Source organism: Tinamus guttatus, unplaced genomic scaffold (assembly GCF_059628265.1).
Source record: "Tinamus guttatus ecotype Peru unplaced genomic scaffold, ASM5962826v1 Tinamus_guttatus_pri_ptg000271l, whole genome shotgun sequence".
NCBI classification, from domain to species: Eukaryota; Metazoa; Chordata; class Aves; order Tinamiformes; family Tinamidae; genus Tinamus; species Tinamus guttatus.
In genome coordinates, this window is record NW_028288805.1 from 226,893 (window position 1) to 244,065 (window position 17,173).

The 17,173-nt window shown below is 41.4% G+C and overlaps 1 protein-coding gene across 1 annotated transcript in view; it reads right to left on the reverse strand.

The window, feature by feature from the left end:
* The window catches only part of GREB1L (GREB1 like retinoic acid receptor coactivator), a 71,640-nt gene that overhangs the window by 35,931 nt on the left and 18,536 nt on the right, over positions 1-17,173 (reverse strand). The window contains exons 4-10 of the mRNA XM_088527251.1: positions 16,300-16,476; positions 12,446-12,622; positions 6,433-6,567; positions 4,581-4,718; positions 4,134-4,253; positions 2,402-2,539; positions 460-645 (exon numbers count right to left, since the gene is read on the reverse strand). Of these exons, the coding sequence (XP_088383377.1) occupies positions 460-645; positions 2,402-2,539; positions 4,134-4,253; positions 4,581-4,718; positions 6,433-6,567; positions 12,446-12,622; positions 16,300-16,476 (1,071 nt within the window). The remainder of the gene's footprint in view (positions 1-459; positions 646-2,401; positions 2,540-4,133; positions 4,254-4,580; positions 4,719-6,432; positions 6,568-12,445; positions 12,623-16,299; positions 16,477-17,173) is intronic.

The following is a 17,173-nucleotide window of genomic DNA, read 5'->3' on the forward strand; positions in this document are numbered from 1 at the left end:
GCTAGAATGAGATATGCACTGAATAACTTGCCCCAGCCTGAATAACAAATGCGGCTTTCATGTAAACGTTGCTGTCACCAAAACAATGATGACCACCACACATCTGCCAGCATTTGTCATGAGGCTGAATAAAACAGATTGAGTGTCCTTAGAAAAGCCTGTGGTAACTGATGGTTTGATACTCTAAGCAAATGAGTTATTTGCATTGCAAAGGGGAGTGCATTTTCACAAAGGTGACCTGGTCAATCCCCATATGGAGGCAGAGGCAAGATGAGCCTTTAAATACACTTCACTTCTATTTGAGGTATGAAGTCACACACACTAGATGGAGCCACTTACCTCTTCCAGACACAAAACAGATAGCCTTAAAATTGGCTCTAAAACAGAAATAAAGTGGGAGGGGAGGAAAAAAAATACAGTCACAAACTAAAACTGACACACTTGCAGCAAATGGCTTACCTAGTTGGACAAGATACTGAATAGTTAGAAGTATCATATTCTCCACGCTTAACAGCTGGCTGCTGGTCAAGCCCAGGAGATCCAGATCCTTGTTCTCCAGCTGCGGAATCTTGTAACAATTCACCAGCAAGGGGCTCACAACAATGTCACCAACATTGCCATAGAAGTAAGGTAAAGTGCCATAACCTTCAAAAAAGAAAACCAAAGACAAAATTAAAGATTCTCAAAATATGCTACTACGTGAAAGCTTAGAGAACAAAAGATTCCCAAACTTGTACTTCATGTCACCTTGCAAAAGATACTGCATCACTGACCACTCTTGACATAATCATTGTATAAAAATAAATAAGTAGGTGGTCCTTGCTGCATATTACAACAGATGATCACAAAGATTTGTGAAAACTAACGATTAATTGCATACCATCAGGATAATAACTACTTTTATCCAAAGGCAAATGAGAATATTGTCTCTTTTGTGTCTTACTCTAACCTTTAAATACATAAGGGTGACATTCTCTGCAATATAGTGTACAAAAAAAAAGAAAAAAAAATCAATAGAAGCATATTACATTGATCTTAACATTACAAAAGCAACATAAGTCACATTAGCATTGATTCAGGCACTGTGTACTGCCGTGATTAATTTCACCTTTCTGCTGCGTTTACATTCTGTTTTCATGAACAAGTTTAACAAACACCAACAGCCAAATAAGCTCTTCTGCAAAGTAAAGCAGAACAGAGACCAGGCTAGCTCTTCTTGAGAATGTTTTCATTCAAATAAATTTACATATAGATTTTACCAAACCCATCAATTTGGGTACATCTGATTCTGTACTATTCATAGGCCACTGTTTCTCAGGGGCCTCAGTAATGTTTAGCCTAACTGAGGACTTCGCTGGCTACTCTCCAGAGACTGCTCTGAGATGGTACTTTAGCTGACGTAGGTGCCCTCCTCTAACACAGAACTGTAGCTCTGAGTAGGACAGACATGGTAGAGCTTTAGAATATGCTTCCAGAAAACAAAAATAAATAAAACCAAACAAAAGAGGGCAACGCTAACCTTGAGGTTCTTTCTCATATAAATGGCCCTATGAATTCTCCTGGAAGTGCATGTATTAGCATTATCTTTGCAACTGAGGACTTTGACAACTTCTCCATTTCTGAATGGATGATAGATTATTCTATGGATATGGATAAGCATGTTCTGCTAATACTGAAGCAACCTCATACAGCCATCTGTACTATGCTGAACTGAAAAGCTTTTAAAGGTGCCAGAAATCACTCCTCAGAATGTTGGCAGTAGTGGTCAACTTGTGTTTCTATATATTGTTCCCAAATAGTTCATTTGGAAAGGTATATTCATGGTACAAGCTGCATGTTTAAAGTAAAACAATGCACTTCATACAGCTAAAAGATTTTAAAGATCTGATTTGCTGTTTATATATGATCCTTACAACAAGACTGGGACTATAAAAGACAAAAAGCTACTCGGATTCACTTCTGATTAGTTCAGAATCGACTTTCTGGTTCTCATGCAGAATCTCTGGGCTTCGAGAGCTGGACTATAAATGCTGCAGGAAATATTGGGTTGTTTTGTAAGTTGTTTATATTGGAAAGTTGTTTTCATTTCCTGGGAATATTTCTATTATTGGATTTTGCACAAATCTTACTTGCACAAAACTTTAATTTGGTCGGAGGTTTTGTATAAATTTGACCTAGTAATGATCAATTTGCAAATCAGGTTCTTGGAAATCAACTTCCTATTTTAGATGTAGAGCAACTAAAGTAAACTATCCATGACAAACTGATTTCATGTTGTACTGAAATTTAAGTGGTTGAATCTCACATGCCAGAATCAACAAAAAGAAACAGAACAAACCCTTTTCTCTTAGAGCATGCATTTGTGCAATTGCAACATTTTATTTTCCAGTGTAAGACTCACCTATCAGAATCACTGGTCTGACTCCTGAGTTATTCAGCAGGTTTTCAGGAACTATTACAGTCTCCCCTGCTGGGATGGGTTGAGGCTGTAAAATTCCAGTTAACATGGATTGAGGAACTGGGACTGACAAAAGAGGCTCTGTAAAATAAAGAAAAGAAAAGCTTCCATTATTAAAAGGCTCATACTGTGATTTGGCCGTATGAACAAATGAAGAAAAAAATAACTGCAGCTCACTAACTGTAATAAAATTCAAAAGGGCTCTGCATTTCCTGCTATAGTTCTAAGTAATTTAAATTGAGAGCCTATATCCTCCTATAGGCCCACCCCCAAAATAAAACTTTTTCTGACTACTGTATTGCTGGTGGGAATTGGAGAGAAAAACACAAGCTTGAATATGCATCGTCTAACAAAGCCAAGTACGAAGCCAAAAGGCCACCTCTAGAACAGAGGTTACCTCTCAACACCACCAGTCAATGGATATATGGAAGTGACAGCTCTAAATTTGACATAAATTATACGCAGTTTAGAAAGCCAAAATCTCAAACCTGCCCTCTTGGCAACTATCACATTAGAAAGATAATTGCTTTAACGCTTAAAAGATTAAGCGTTATCCGTGAAAGAAAAACAGCAGTTTTCACAGTAACAGGAAACCATGCTCAAGAATTTAGTAATCTGTCCAGGTTTTTGGTACAAGACTTCCTTCAAAAATTTCTCAGACTTCAATGGTTCTTCACAACAGATTTTGCAAACAACACGATCTAAAAAAAAGCATCATGGGTAGCATGAACAAACATACACACGCATCTGTTTTAGCTAGAAAACTGAAAGTACACACAGCAAATGGAGCACACAGATGAGGGAGCAGATTTGTTGAGATTAACTGAGCCAAAAGGAGGAGGTTGCCTCAGATCACACATCTTCAGCAGGTCTCTGAGGCAGAAATCTACAAAAGTTCCTACTCATTTGAGGTGCTCAAGTAGACAGGCTTACAGTATCAAGCACCCCTTCTTCCCAACGTGAATACTTCTGAAAATGAATTCCAAAATATGTCAAAACCAAGCCCTCCAAAGAGGTAACACTGTGTAGTATGATAAATGTGTTTTTTCCCCTTGTATATTTATTCTCCCACTCTGTAGAAGCAGAGGAAAGTAACTGTTTATTTCCCTTTACAAAGTATTCCCAATCTCACAACTGAGAAGTGTTTCAGTAATGAACAGTTTGATTAAAAGTTATGAACAGAGGTACATACATACACACAGAGATGGGTACTCATACTGGTTTGTAATCCTGTTTCACAGGACAATATTACATACCTTTCCCAGAGCTTCTCTAGGCACACTAGATGTTTGGTATCACAAATTGTATCCTTCTAGCTAGAGATAATAAAGTGGACAGTGACCTCCGTTAGGCCAAAATTATATAAGGCCCTCCTTCCTGAGCAGGAACTGAGTGTGTGGTTTCTGTAGCATTTAGGGACGTTAGATAGCTTTGGGTCCCTATTAACACTATTCCTATCTTCCCTTCCTCCTCTTCTCCAATAGTTTCATTTTTTCATTGTCCCATCTTAGATTATGGAAACAAGGATTGGGTCATCCAGTGTGCTTCTCTGGGACACCTAAGACACCTTCCACGGCACCCAGGCACAATGATGTGTTCAGTGCAACACTTACAAGAGCAGCACTGGGCAACGAGACCAGCCTCTACACCTCCTAACAAATGATTAAAGTTTTACCTGCTCTTGCCGAAGGCCGAATCGTAGGAACAGGTACCACTAAGCCAGGAGGAGGCACTGGGGACCCAGGAGACCATCCCCGGTGTCGCTTCTTTGGTGGCCCAGAACTAGACATGGATGCTGAGAACAAAAGCAAAACCTCATGCTCAGTGTCATCCTCCCAAAGAGACCAGACTCCAGCCCACGTTCCCACTTCACATGGATTTTGAGTTGTTATAACTCCGCTGGCTTCCAGAGGTTTACATACAGCTGAGGCCAGACTGTGAGGTGATAAACATTACTACTTGTTTTAAAGCCATAAGGTCAACACTCACAAGCTCATTCCGGAAGCCAAATGCATCGATAAAGCTCAAATTGCAGAAACAGCTATGACGGGAATTAAAATAAATTCAAATTTCAGGCTCAACAGCTAGTGCAGCTATAAATAAAGGAACAGGTTTTCTTCACCTTGGTCTCCAGCTGCACTGCTGGGGCTCGGGGACGTTGAGTGAGGCACAGGCCGAGCGAGCGTGGAACTGAGTGTGTTGTTTCTGCCTCCATTAGCGTTTCCATTAGCAACGTCGGTGGCTCGCAGTGACAGGGGAGCTGAGAACATAATAGGACACAGAGGGTGAGGATTCAGTCACTCCTGAAACAAACAAACAAAATAAGAGGGCAGCAGAACCCCCCCACACACTCCCGCACCCTGAGGGGGCAGGAGGAGTGAAACCTACTGCAGGGAAAGCACGCAGGGTCCTGGGTAGGAAATCATCTGAACACAGGTGGCAAAATTCTGATCTTGCTGCAAGATTTGCAGAATTCAGGGTGGGGAGGATTAGGTCGAAGGAAAAAAAAAAAAAAAAAAAAAACACAAGCCCATCCCCAAGCAAAACAAAAAATTACACACAGAAAAGAATTGGGAATTTTGTGATACATTTCTTAGGAACAGGTATTTTTTCACTTCTTTGTTTTGTTTTTAATGCCCATCATGAGTTCAGCTTAGAAAGATTTCTTGGCCACTTTGCTGCATCTATATTTTTTACCCCCCAATTGCCCACATCACGCACAATAACTCACTAGAGGGCTCTAATCTGATTGCTTTGCAAGGTAGCCTGGACATGAAGAGAGGATAGGTTGCTGCACTGCTCTGGACATTACTGTATTGTAATATGTTCATGCTCTGGGCATGTATTGCTTGTATTGCAAATCATCTTTAATTTTGCTGCCTCTGTCTCAGACAATCCTCCAGTCCCACAGACCTGACACCTTAGCAGGCTCTGCTATATCCAGATCATGAAATGAAAGTACAAAAACAGAGGATCACAAGAATTTATATCCTCTCAGCATTTCACTCCATCTTATTCTATTCTAAAGTCTAGATTTTGCAGAAGGAAAAAAGAAATGGCATAAATTGCATAGGATTGAAACAGTGCTCAGGGGGGCTACAGCTCCTCTGCATACATGTCAGTTCCACAGGGACTGGACTCCGAGGAACATATTCCAGGAGCAGCACCCAGAGAGGGCCCAAGAGCTGGCTGACATCAGCTGTGCCAGGGGATGTCTGCAGGAAGGGAATATGGCTTAAAACAAGGTAATGGCACCCTTCTTTTTCTTTTACAACCACAGACATCCAAAAAAAAAAAAAAAAAGGCATAAGACTTCCAAACTGACCATTAGGAAAGCCTGAATTTTGCACTTGCCACCTGCAAGCTCTCTAGTGGTATCCTGGATCCATGATTTGGAGCGGATAGATAGGGTTGCTGTGGGTCAGTTATGGAACTGGCTGAAATCGTGAGAAGTAATCTGAGTGCATGACAAAATCTACTCTTCCTCGCGCATGGAGGGAAAAAGTACAGGTTTTCCTCATCTGAAATACTGTGAGTGCTGGTATCTTACATACAGGACAGTTTTAATGATTTGTTTGACATAGTGTATCAATTATATGCAGCATACTGTCTATATTATGTATATACAACAATGTATATTGTATAAAATAGCATACATAATCCACTAGGTATAAAACATAATGCTCATGTGCATGCATATAGAAAGCAAAAAAAAGTTTAATTTTTTTCTTCTGTTCAAACACTTAACTATAATAATGCATACTTATAAAGTAAGAAAATCAAGCTGTGGCTCAGTTTAGTCAAGGAACTTTCCAGAACTGTCATATTTTTTCAGTCTTCTGCACATTGAGCTCTGGAAACACTAGTGAATATTTGGGGCTTTTTTTCCTCCCAAAGATATGATTCCCTTATTTCTTGCCTGCTAAGCAGGTAATTCCCTTGGCTCTCAGTTACCCTGCAAAGTGAAGGGCTACCTGCAGCAAAGGCCTTTCCTACAAGCTGTACCGACAAAGCCAGCGGTTTCACAATGTTCTTGTTCCGCGACGGGTCTTGAGTTCCACTTAAGTTAACAGCAGAAGATGATTTTCCTGGACTGAATACCGAAGAATCTGAGAAAAGAGGTTGTTCAACTTAGTAATGACAAAAAACTATATATGCGCGTGCATGTGTGTGTGTGTATATATATGGATCTATGCACATATAAGTATTTATGCATATAATACAAACATATATTTTACTCTCCTAAGAAATCATCATGTAAAAATATCTTTTAGGAATTCTAGCAAGCATTTACCGATTATTTTTACAGAACCTAACAATATAAGAAACTCCAAGTCTCTTCCACTATGTTTTGCTTTCACATAACATTTGTAAAATACATTGAGCGTAGAAATTGTGATCTAATTGCCCCTGAATACAGCCCTGTGGGACAGGCAGGCAAACACCATTATCCCGTGTTACAGCTGAGAAAGCTGAAGCAAGAGCTTATGTGACTTGCCCCCAGCAAACACAGGGAATAAGCACTAGAATAAGTTACCTAAAAAAGGCTGTGGAATCTCCATCACTTGAGAATTTCAAGAACAGGTTATCGAACCTCTGTCAGAGACTGATGAGTTTGACTTAGGGCAGGAAAAAAGTCAGAGAACCTCCTACAGCACCCCTGTCTACTAGGTTATGCAAAGTGTATGGCCAGTTCTGAGTCTGGGTAAGCAAAGGAGGTATCTGGGTCGCAGCTCTTTGCACAAATTAACAAGCAGCTATTCCTTAGAGCACTTCACTAAGACAGAAAACTATTATTAGTCTTATTTTATAGATGTATAAATTGAAGACTAAAAACATTCTAATATTTTTTTCTACTATTAAACTGTAAAGCAGAACTGATCCAAAGTCTCTCTGCATGGAGACCACTACTTTAACATTAGATGTGTAATATCTGCAATTTACTTCAAGGAAAAATTATAGACATGGATGCTGTTACACTGACAAATCCAAATTCTTATAACCCCAGTGAAAGAATAATAACCCAGTGTCTCTGCAGAAATGTATTTGCAACAAGTAGGCAGAGTAGGCTGGGTTCACCTACATAAATCCTAGCAAAACAGCCAGGTAAAGAAAACAGAAGTCTGACAACAACTTAAACTGTCAAATGCATTCACTCTTTCTTCTGTAAAACCCTGTTTCTGGTTGCTTTAAACATCTGGACCTCTTGTGTGACTTCTTGAAATGGGACATGAAACCAGAGGCCACATCTGGAGTACTGTGCCCACTTCTGGGCGCCCCCAGTACAAGAGGGATGTGGAGCTGCTGGAGAGAGTCCAGCTCAGGGCTGCGAGGATTGTCAGGGGCCTGGAACATCTGCCCTATGAGGAGAGGCTGAGGGAGCTGGGCCTGTTCAGCCTGGAGAAGAGAAGGCTGAGAGGGGATCTGATCAGTGTCTATAAGTACCTCAAGGGAGGCAGTGAGGAGGATGGGGCCACCCCTTTTCAGTGGTGGCCACCAATAGAACTAGAAGAAATGGCCACAAACTGAAGCACCAAAAGTTCCACAGGAACTTAAGGAAACATTTCTTGACAGTGACGGTGACAGAGCCCTGGAACAGGCTGCCCAGAAAGGTTATGGAGTCTCCTTCTCTGGAGATCTTTAAAACCCGCTTGGATGCAGTCCTGTGCCACGTGCTCTAGGTGACCCTGCGTGTGCAGGGGGGATGGACTAGATGACCTCTAGAGGTCCCTTCCAACCTTAACCATTCTGTGATTCTATGATTTCGGATGTTTTTATATCACCAACTGCCTCTCCTTTGGAAAGGAACCGCATCTTCCTGGGCTTTTTTGAAGGATGGCCTTGACACCCAACTGTAACATCACGGCTATGCAATCCTGGCAATTTGAACTAGAATATTTCAGAACTCTCTTATGCTCTGATTTCTATCACGAAATTACCATTTCAATGCCAAACTGTGTGTCTGCACATACACCATGTACCGAGAGATACTTTCTGAGCTTTTAAGACTGCACTGTTTAGTTACAAAGTCAAACAATGGAAATATTCACAGAACTTAAAAAGGAATAAACTGAATAAACTGAAATACTAAACTGAATAAACTGAAATCATCTGAAAACAGCTGTTTAGAAAGCAGCTTGCTAACAAGTATATCCCTTTCAAAACAGCAGATAATTCAAGTCAAAGTACAAAATAGCTATGCAAAGTCTAAGTGAGAAGCTGAACTTTCATTCCATGTCAGAAATCACATGGCAGGAAAAAGGTACCTTCCCTCCCAGCTCCTGCTCACAGGGAATTCATATGTATGAACGTGGCATTATCTTCAGGTAGAAGATAACAATAGAGGGAGATGAAAAGGGTTTGGAAACCGTGACCTAAGAGTACAAACAGTGACACAGAACCCAGGCAGGCTGAAAACCACCCTGAGCGATAAGGAGAGTGCAGTATGTAAAAGGTGTATCTATTAACCTGGCAGGTACAATAGAAGACAAAGCTGTGTCAATATTGGATTACTTGTTATTTCAAATAAATGGGTTCTCATGCATCTGCACAGTTCTCAGCCAAGCTCTGGAAACCAGGGGATCATGCAGTGAAATGCAGATGTGTTTAAATAACACTCTCGTTCATTTTACCAATACATCTCCCAAAACAGAAGCAGGGTTGACCACCCGTGGAAAATGTCCCTGAACAAACAGATCAGTAATTACAATTTCATACGAATGTCTGTGTTCAGCCTGTTTGCTGAAACACAAAATGTATTTGTCCTTTCTCTTAAACACTCCTTGTAAGTGAAAAAAATATTGTGACAAGCTTGTTTTCCATCTGCATTTCATATTATTCCACAGAAATATATGTTCTGGCACATACATAGCAGCCAATTACAACAACTAAACAAATTTTTTTCTCAACTTTTAATTTTCCAAGAAGGAATACAGACAGACACAAAAACATGTAATAGTATAGACAAAGCTGCAATAAACAAAGAAATGTGAGAAAAGCATGATGAACAGCACTGTTTCTATTTGTGATGAATGAATAAATAAATTAAATTCAGATGCTGCTTCTTTGTCAGTCAATGTCTATTCAATTTTTATTTTCTCCTCCATTAATATCATTTATAGTTTTCTAGTGCAGTTACAATGCATGCTAGCTTGCACAACACAACGCCAGGGTGTGTGGGGGCAAATTACTTTTTAATGTATATTCCTGGGTAAAGCAAAGTCTAAATAAATAAATAAAAGCTGCCCATCCATCCAAAGGGAATTCTTATTTCTTTTAGTTTCCCATTTCGAGGCAAATGACCTCATTTATATACCAAATAAACTGCTCAATACAAACATGTAACTCAAGCCTTTCGAGATCCATGAAAAGCTAAATGAAACAAATACCGGGAGACAAAGAATCAAATAAATTAATCACAAGATGCTCTTTAATACCTTTTAATTGCATATCTGTAGGAGAACTGAGCTAATCTTCAACCTCGCTTGGCTCTTAATCTTTCACAAAGCAGATTCTGAAAGGCATCCTCCCAGATGTACATGACTTGAGGTAAATATCCATTTCTTTATGGCATCCCTAACCCAACAGTATCGGAGGTGACTTACCACCCCCAAGGGTTGTTTTTACAGCACTTTCAGCTCCTACCTGTCTGAGTGAACCCTGATTTGTATCCATTAGCTGATCCACCCTCCGGGGTCGTGGACGGTGACACCGAAGAATTTGGTTTGGCAGAGTGGCTAGCAGCAGAGGATTGCCTGCTCCTACATTCTGGAAATGAAGTAGCTACAGTACAGATTAACACAGCCTGCCTTCCAGGAGGAAAGTTCAGCAACACAGTGGGGCAAAAGGGGACAGAACAGTAAAAGCATGCACAGCACATAAACCAAACAGCAGCAAATGGCAGCATTCGATGTAAACACAGCTCCCACAAATTAGTCACAATTTTGTCTTCTAATTAAGAAAATCTCCCTGGGGGCTGTTCAGAGTGACAAGCAAATACACACCAGATGCTGCAAAATAGCAAGAGCTCCCAGTTCTCGGCTACCGAGAGATCTGGAAGCACTGGACACATCCCAGGAAACATTCGGTGACTTCCGTGGCAGAGCCTTTATACAAACTATCATATGTTGCCCTTTAAAAGGAAAATTGTGCAGAAGCCCAGATTCTTAGCATGTCTCCACAAAATCTTCATCCCTGGGGCTGTCTGGGTGAAAACAGTTGAGGGAGAATGTGACTTTAAAAAACATGTATTCATTCATTTTTAAACTGAGATCTAATCAGCTTTGTTTGAAAAGAAGGGGAGAGTTTAAGAGCATCTTTCTTCTAATCAGATCCTTAATGAAAGTGTTTGGGAAAAGTGTAACCATACGGATGGTATCAATATGGGTATAGATCCTGCTGAGAAGATGCCCACAAGATCTATTCTTGGTCAATTTTATAGAGCTCCAGGGTTGCTTAAAACGCTTGCAAGCAATTTGTCACACCACAAGCCAGCCTGGGATCTGCTTCTTCAGCACATTTACATTTGTGATCAGAAGAATGTTTAGAATATTTTTTTCATGCGAGTTACTGCTGACAGCAATCACCAGGTCACGCACTAATTCCAACTGTACAAATATAAGAATTTCAGAAAAATATTTCCAAAAGATGACTGAATTCTTCCCTCGTGCATCTCAGCATACCAGTAGTCTAACTATTGTCAATAATGAAATATACATATATATATGTATATAATGGAACAAAATGATGTGTGACTCTGGCCTAACCAACCACAGATTTACTGGCAACTGTGAGCAGTATGCACATGAACATCACCAAGCAGAGCAACTCCAGTTCCAAGGAGCAATTTACTAAATGCTGCATGAGACTGTCGCACTGAATGAACAAGCCCTTTCATATACCCTGGTTTCCTTTCTGTGTTTGGAACTTTAGAAAGAGACTACCAAATTAAACCTTTCCGTAGCTTTTGCAAAAAGTTCTATAAAAAAAATAGACCTACTCAAAATAGTAGTAAATTATATTTGTAACTGAGAAGACCAGCTGAACTACAAACTAATGCAGCACCCAAACCCTTCATACAGTTCTGTGATACAATCTCACTGTGCTGTTACAGTGCCTTTCACATGAGGATATGACTCTTCATATGTGAAGCTCAACGCTCTTCTGGAGCTTCTCCTCTCCTTACACCATCATCCTCTTTGGAACAACAGGCAGCAGAGCCACTCTCTTTAATGAGCGAAACTGCAGCTGCGGAAAGCAGGCAGCCTGGCACACATACCCCTTAGTGGGCAGAAAATAGCCAGAACAATCCCTCCTTATGTCTCTGCATGGCTCTAGCATCCACCAGTAACCAAACCCACAGCTACCTTCTCTTGGCTTCAACGCTGCCATCTCTGCCATATCAACTGCAGTGCACAGACTGCGGGAGAGGCTAAGGCACAGCGTAAAATGCCCAGCAAATGGGCATTTAATAATACTGGGCCCAGTAAAAAGTGAGCACCATTTCACCTTCCCTTTCCCTGAGATGAGCGACCAGAGCTTTCTCAGCTGCACAGTGTGCTAGCTCTCTCCGGGCACTGTGCTGCCTCCTGAACTGCACCTGCTAAGATGAGTATCAGTGCAAAGCTAATGTTGGAGAGCTGGCTCTGAGTCATCCTGCTCGAGGCGCAACTAGCAGACTCAGGAACCTTATTCCTCCTACCAAGATAGCTCGACATCTCAGGAAGGATTGATTTAAGGCTCCCAATGAAAGCATGGGGAGGGAGGACAACTATTTATGATTGCACAATTTTTATAAGGATTAGATAAGCTGCTTTGGTAAGATCCAGGCTTCAATGAAATCAGCAGGAATTTTTCAGCTGCCTTTAATGAGAAATTCACCTTCTATAATATTGTTTTAATTCATACATTTTTTTCACAGCACCTTTCAATTTCTTGTTCAATATTAAATTATCTAAAAATCCCTAAGTGAATGGGCACCTTAATTACCTTTCCAGCAAATAAGGGGTCCCTTTGACAGTACACCTTGGGAGCTTCTTACTAGGTAGTACTTTAAGTGCTTCTGCTTCTTTGGTTGAGTGGTTAATTTCAGGTTGATGTGATTGGAAAACTCTGTGAAGTACCGAAATCCTCTTTCTCCACAGCCTATACAATTCCCAGAAAATCCTGGAAAAGAGAATGACGCAAAAGGTAAGCAGTAAGGCCACTTTAACATACCTGCACATCTAATTAAGACCGAATGAAGGTCTCCAGAGAGAAAGCTATTGTAGATGCCCTGCTTGGCATATGCATGTCAGGAAACAGGCAGAGAAATTTTAAGTTTTAAGCTTTTTAAGCTCTACGCAATGTAGAGAGCAAAAACGACTTGGCAGGGGGAGAAAATCTAGGCTGCCAGGTTAGGAAATTTTGGCAAATTTTGCTGATTCACTTCCACATTTGGACACATAAACAGGTGAGCTCCAAGCAGCGTGCTCACTTCCCACTCTCAAAACAGTGATTAATCCACAGTATCCGCTGCAACTTTGTATGGCTAACGCCCACCTTCTCATCTAGCGTGTTTTCTCTTACACAAGGCACTTTACAATTAAGGTGAACCTTGTAACTTATTATTACATCTTAAAAGGAATCATTTAAAGTCAAAAGTTTTGATTTTCACAGCAAAACTTAGGAGTGCTTAAGAATGCTTTTAAAAACCTGTAATCTCTTATGAAAGCAACAGATTTAGGAATAAAGGGGTAGGCAGAAGACTGCTTTAGTGCAGTGTTACTGGCTCAGATTCATGGCTTCACTGAATTAAGTTCTGGAGAGTGGGTGCCAGACTGACGATTATCTAAAACCCTGCATTTCCTCACAGAAAATTGTTTCCTACACTCACTAGCAAATCTTGTAGCTTCATGAAAAAAAGATACTAGTTTGTTTTGAGAAAACCTTTTTTTCCATAAAACTCCACTAATTAGGCCATTATGTTTATCCTAACTACGCCTCATTACATCTTTTACCATGGTATTGCCCAGGATGCCCAAGAGTGCACTTCTTCATGCTGTTTCTCCCCTGGAGGCACAGAACGAGTTCTTCCCTTCTCCCCTGCAACCTGTTACCAGAAGTAGGCATCAGGGTCTCACAGAGTTACTGAGCCACAGCTTTGCTCTAAGTGCCAGTTAATGCAGGCCTAGAAATACCTAGAGATACTTAAACAAACAAATCAACATGAACACTTGATCCAGGTGGCCCTTGATTAGAGTGGGTCAAGCACCCCGTGAGTGAGTGTGAAGGAGAGGCCTGTGTAAGAGTCAGACCTCGAACCCAGGTAGCGGACGCAGCAGTTTGTGCAGAAGGTTGCAAAAAGGCACCTTTGTTTCTGTGTGCTGTTGTTATGGTTTATGTCCTCAGGTTATGGAATTTAGGGAGTTATGGAAGTCAGCAGGGTCCGTAGCATCTGAGAAGCTGAGCAAAGGATAGATCGAGTATTCCTGGAGACCATACAGCTCCAGGAGTCCCACCTCCCTGCAGCACTGGAGCTGATGGAGGGCTCTGTGCTGTGTATAGCCCATCGTAACACTCTGAAGGCATCTGGAAACTGGTCAGTTCTTCAGGAGGAGTAAGAACCTTTCTCCTCCTACCAGACTTGCAGTTGAGGAACAGGTTTAGTGTCCTGCAGGCTGAGGGGGAGCTGGGCATGGCCTCAAGGGAAGCAACTGGGCTGACAGACCCTGTGCCATACAGGGTCACCCAGGAGAAGCAGCGAATGGCCATTGTGGGTGACTCCCTGCTGCAGGGCACAGAGGCACCTATCTGACAGGCTGACCTCTGGTCTAGAGAGGTTTGCTGCCTGCCAAGGACCTGAAGATGTCTCAGAAAGACTGACAAGGCTTGTCCACGCATCAGATCACTGTCTGTTGCCCTTCCAGGTGGACAGTAAAGATACCAAAGCAAACTGGAAACCAAAGAGAATTTCATAGTTCTGGGGTAGTAGTCAAGGGTTTGGGAGCCCAGTTCATTTTCTGCTCAATCCTATCAGCAAGGGGAAGGATGGGAGGAGGAGGAGATGGATTTTCCAAGTAAACAACTGGCTGCACTGCTGGTGTTGGCAGCAAGGTTTTGGTTTCTACAACCATGGGATCCTGTTTGAAGATTATCAGCTGATCCACTCCACTAAGGGGAGTACGTGTGTCTTTGGCCAACTTGTTGACCAGCCTACTAAGGAGGGCTTCCAACTAGGAAAGATGGGGGAAAGGGAAGAATTATAGACAGGGTAGTTCGCAAAACAGTCCTGGGAAGTCTGGTGGGCAGGTTAATCATGGGCCAGCAATGTGTCCTTGTGGCCAAGAAGACCCATGGTCTCCTGGGCTGCATTATGAAGAGTGTTGCCATCAGGTCAAGGGAGAGGATCCTCCCTTTCACTCAGTCTTGATGAGGCTGCACCTGGAGTGTCTAGTTCTGGGTTCTCCAGCACAAGAGACGTGGAGCTACTGGAGAGGGTCCAGCAGGGGGCTGCAGAGATGATTAGGGAACTGGAACATGTTCCCTATGAGCAAAGTCTGTGGGAGCAGGGCCTGTTTAGCCTGGAGAAGAGCAGATTGAGAGGGGGGTCTTATCAGAGTATGCAAATACTTCAAGGGAGAGTGTCAAGAGGATGGGGTCTAGACTATTTTCAGTGGCCTCCCTGTGATAGGACAAGAGGAAATGGGCACAAACGGAAACACACGAAAGTCCATCTGAACCTGCCTGGATGTGATCATGTGCAACATGCTGTAGGTGACAACATGCAACGTGCTGCTTGGGGGAAGGGGTTGGACTAGATGATCTCCAAAGGCCCCTTCCAACCTCAACCATTCTGTGATTCTGTGATCAGCACTACCAGAGCAGAGCTGTGAGGCAGTAGGCTCACTATTAAACAATATCAGAGATGACAGACAGAGACAAAGCTCTGTAGGGGCTTATCAGCGAAGACAAGTACTACTGCATTTGATGGCACTAAACACCATCTGTCTGCCCATCAGATGTCCCTTACTGATTAATTTCTTGGCATTTCCCCTGCTCAGCAGGGAGCAGCTCCTGAGGTCTGTACCCCAGGGCACGCCAGGATCCCAGCTCCCTAGCTCTACCCACCCACACAGCTCCCACTCGATCCCAGCTGATGGGATTTCTGCCATAAGTCTGAAAGTTTGCAGTAGCATTTTAAATGGGGTAAGAGAGAAATAGTATTAAAGCTGATAACTACCAAAAGGAGATCTTTTTCAATATTTGTGCGACATATTGCTAGTCTGGAACTGAATTTTAGCAGTGTGGTTAAATGTGGGTAATTCTACTTTACTGTAATATCTTCCCTGTTGAAAGGGAAGATTTCTGATTCTATTCTAGGGATCGGGGAGAGAAAGGAGAGAGGGAATTCAAAACAGGCAAAAGGAGCCAAGCTACATTAAATCACTTTTAGCACTATTTGTGAGCCTGTCTTCAATCAGCAAGAAACATTCTTGTATTAAACTTTAAAAACTCAGCCAGTAAACAGAAAATACATAGCTCATCTTCTACAAGTTGTATGAGCATATTTCTTCTTAAATAAAAATGCTGTAAGCATCAGTAGAGATAAAAATATATGGATATCTCACAATTAGAATTCTAGGACTGCTTTTGACTTCTGCCCATAAGCTTGTGTTAACTGTAGAATCAGGGACTTGTTTTAAAATGGGCTTTTAAGGCAGGTTCAGCTCTGTATTTGATTCAATAAAAACAAGCCTCCCCTCAACATATTTCTAGTAGAAGATCATTAGCTGAAATGATTTTAGGTAATTCTGAAATTACTTTCCCTCTGAATTATTCTAACAAGAACAAAAAACTCTTACCTAAAAGTGCATTTTTTCCATGATCATCTGGCAAAAACCGCTTGTCAACAGCACAGACAAGAATGTGCTCAGGAAGGTTTGGCGACTTGGCTCCTACCAGCAGAAAGCCAGCTGGGATATCAATCTGCTCCATGCACAGAGACACTAACCGTAAATCCTTGCCTGCTTGACAAAAGCCTAAAAAACAAGCCAAAACAGAACAGATAACTCTTATGAAAGATATGCTTTAATTTTCCTCTTTCCACCAGTTGCAAACAAATGGGGCTCCCTCCACAGCTTAAGGCTGTAACTCACACCTCTCCTAGCGATAACTGGTGGCAAACTCCCCAGTTCCACTGTAAGTGTGGAGTCCAAAGACAGCACACATTCATCCGTGGGCCTCCGCTCTTTTGCCATCGAAATATGCTGACACACTCCACATCCATCTTCACGAATCAGTATTTTAAATAAAATCTAAATTCATAATGAATACAGTTCTAACATTGTTAAAATTAAACATTGAACTTTAAATTACTGTAATACCTATTAAAACTTAAACTATTGAAGCATATTAACTACACTTAATTTAAACTATTATTCAAACAGTCCATAGTTGTTATGGATTTTTTAAAGAAAAAAAATCAAAACAGAAGAAATCACTGACTAAATATATGAGAACACCAAGAAATCACAGCTTTACCAAACCCAACTGAACTGTTATTAATATCTGTGTCTTCACTCGCACATAAAACAGATAAAACTCAGCAAAGCTGGTGGAAGCAAATTTTGTCTGTGATTTCTTTTTTTTTTAATGTCAAAACTACTGGACAAAGAACATGCACAAAGTGGAATGCAACATGAGTCATCATAAACCTCCTAGCAAGCAGCAACTTGT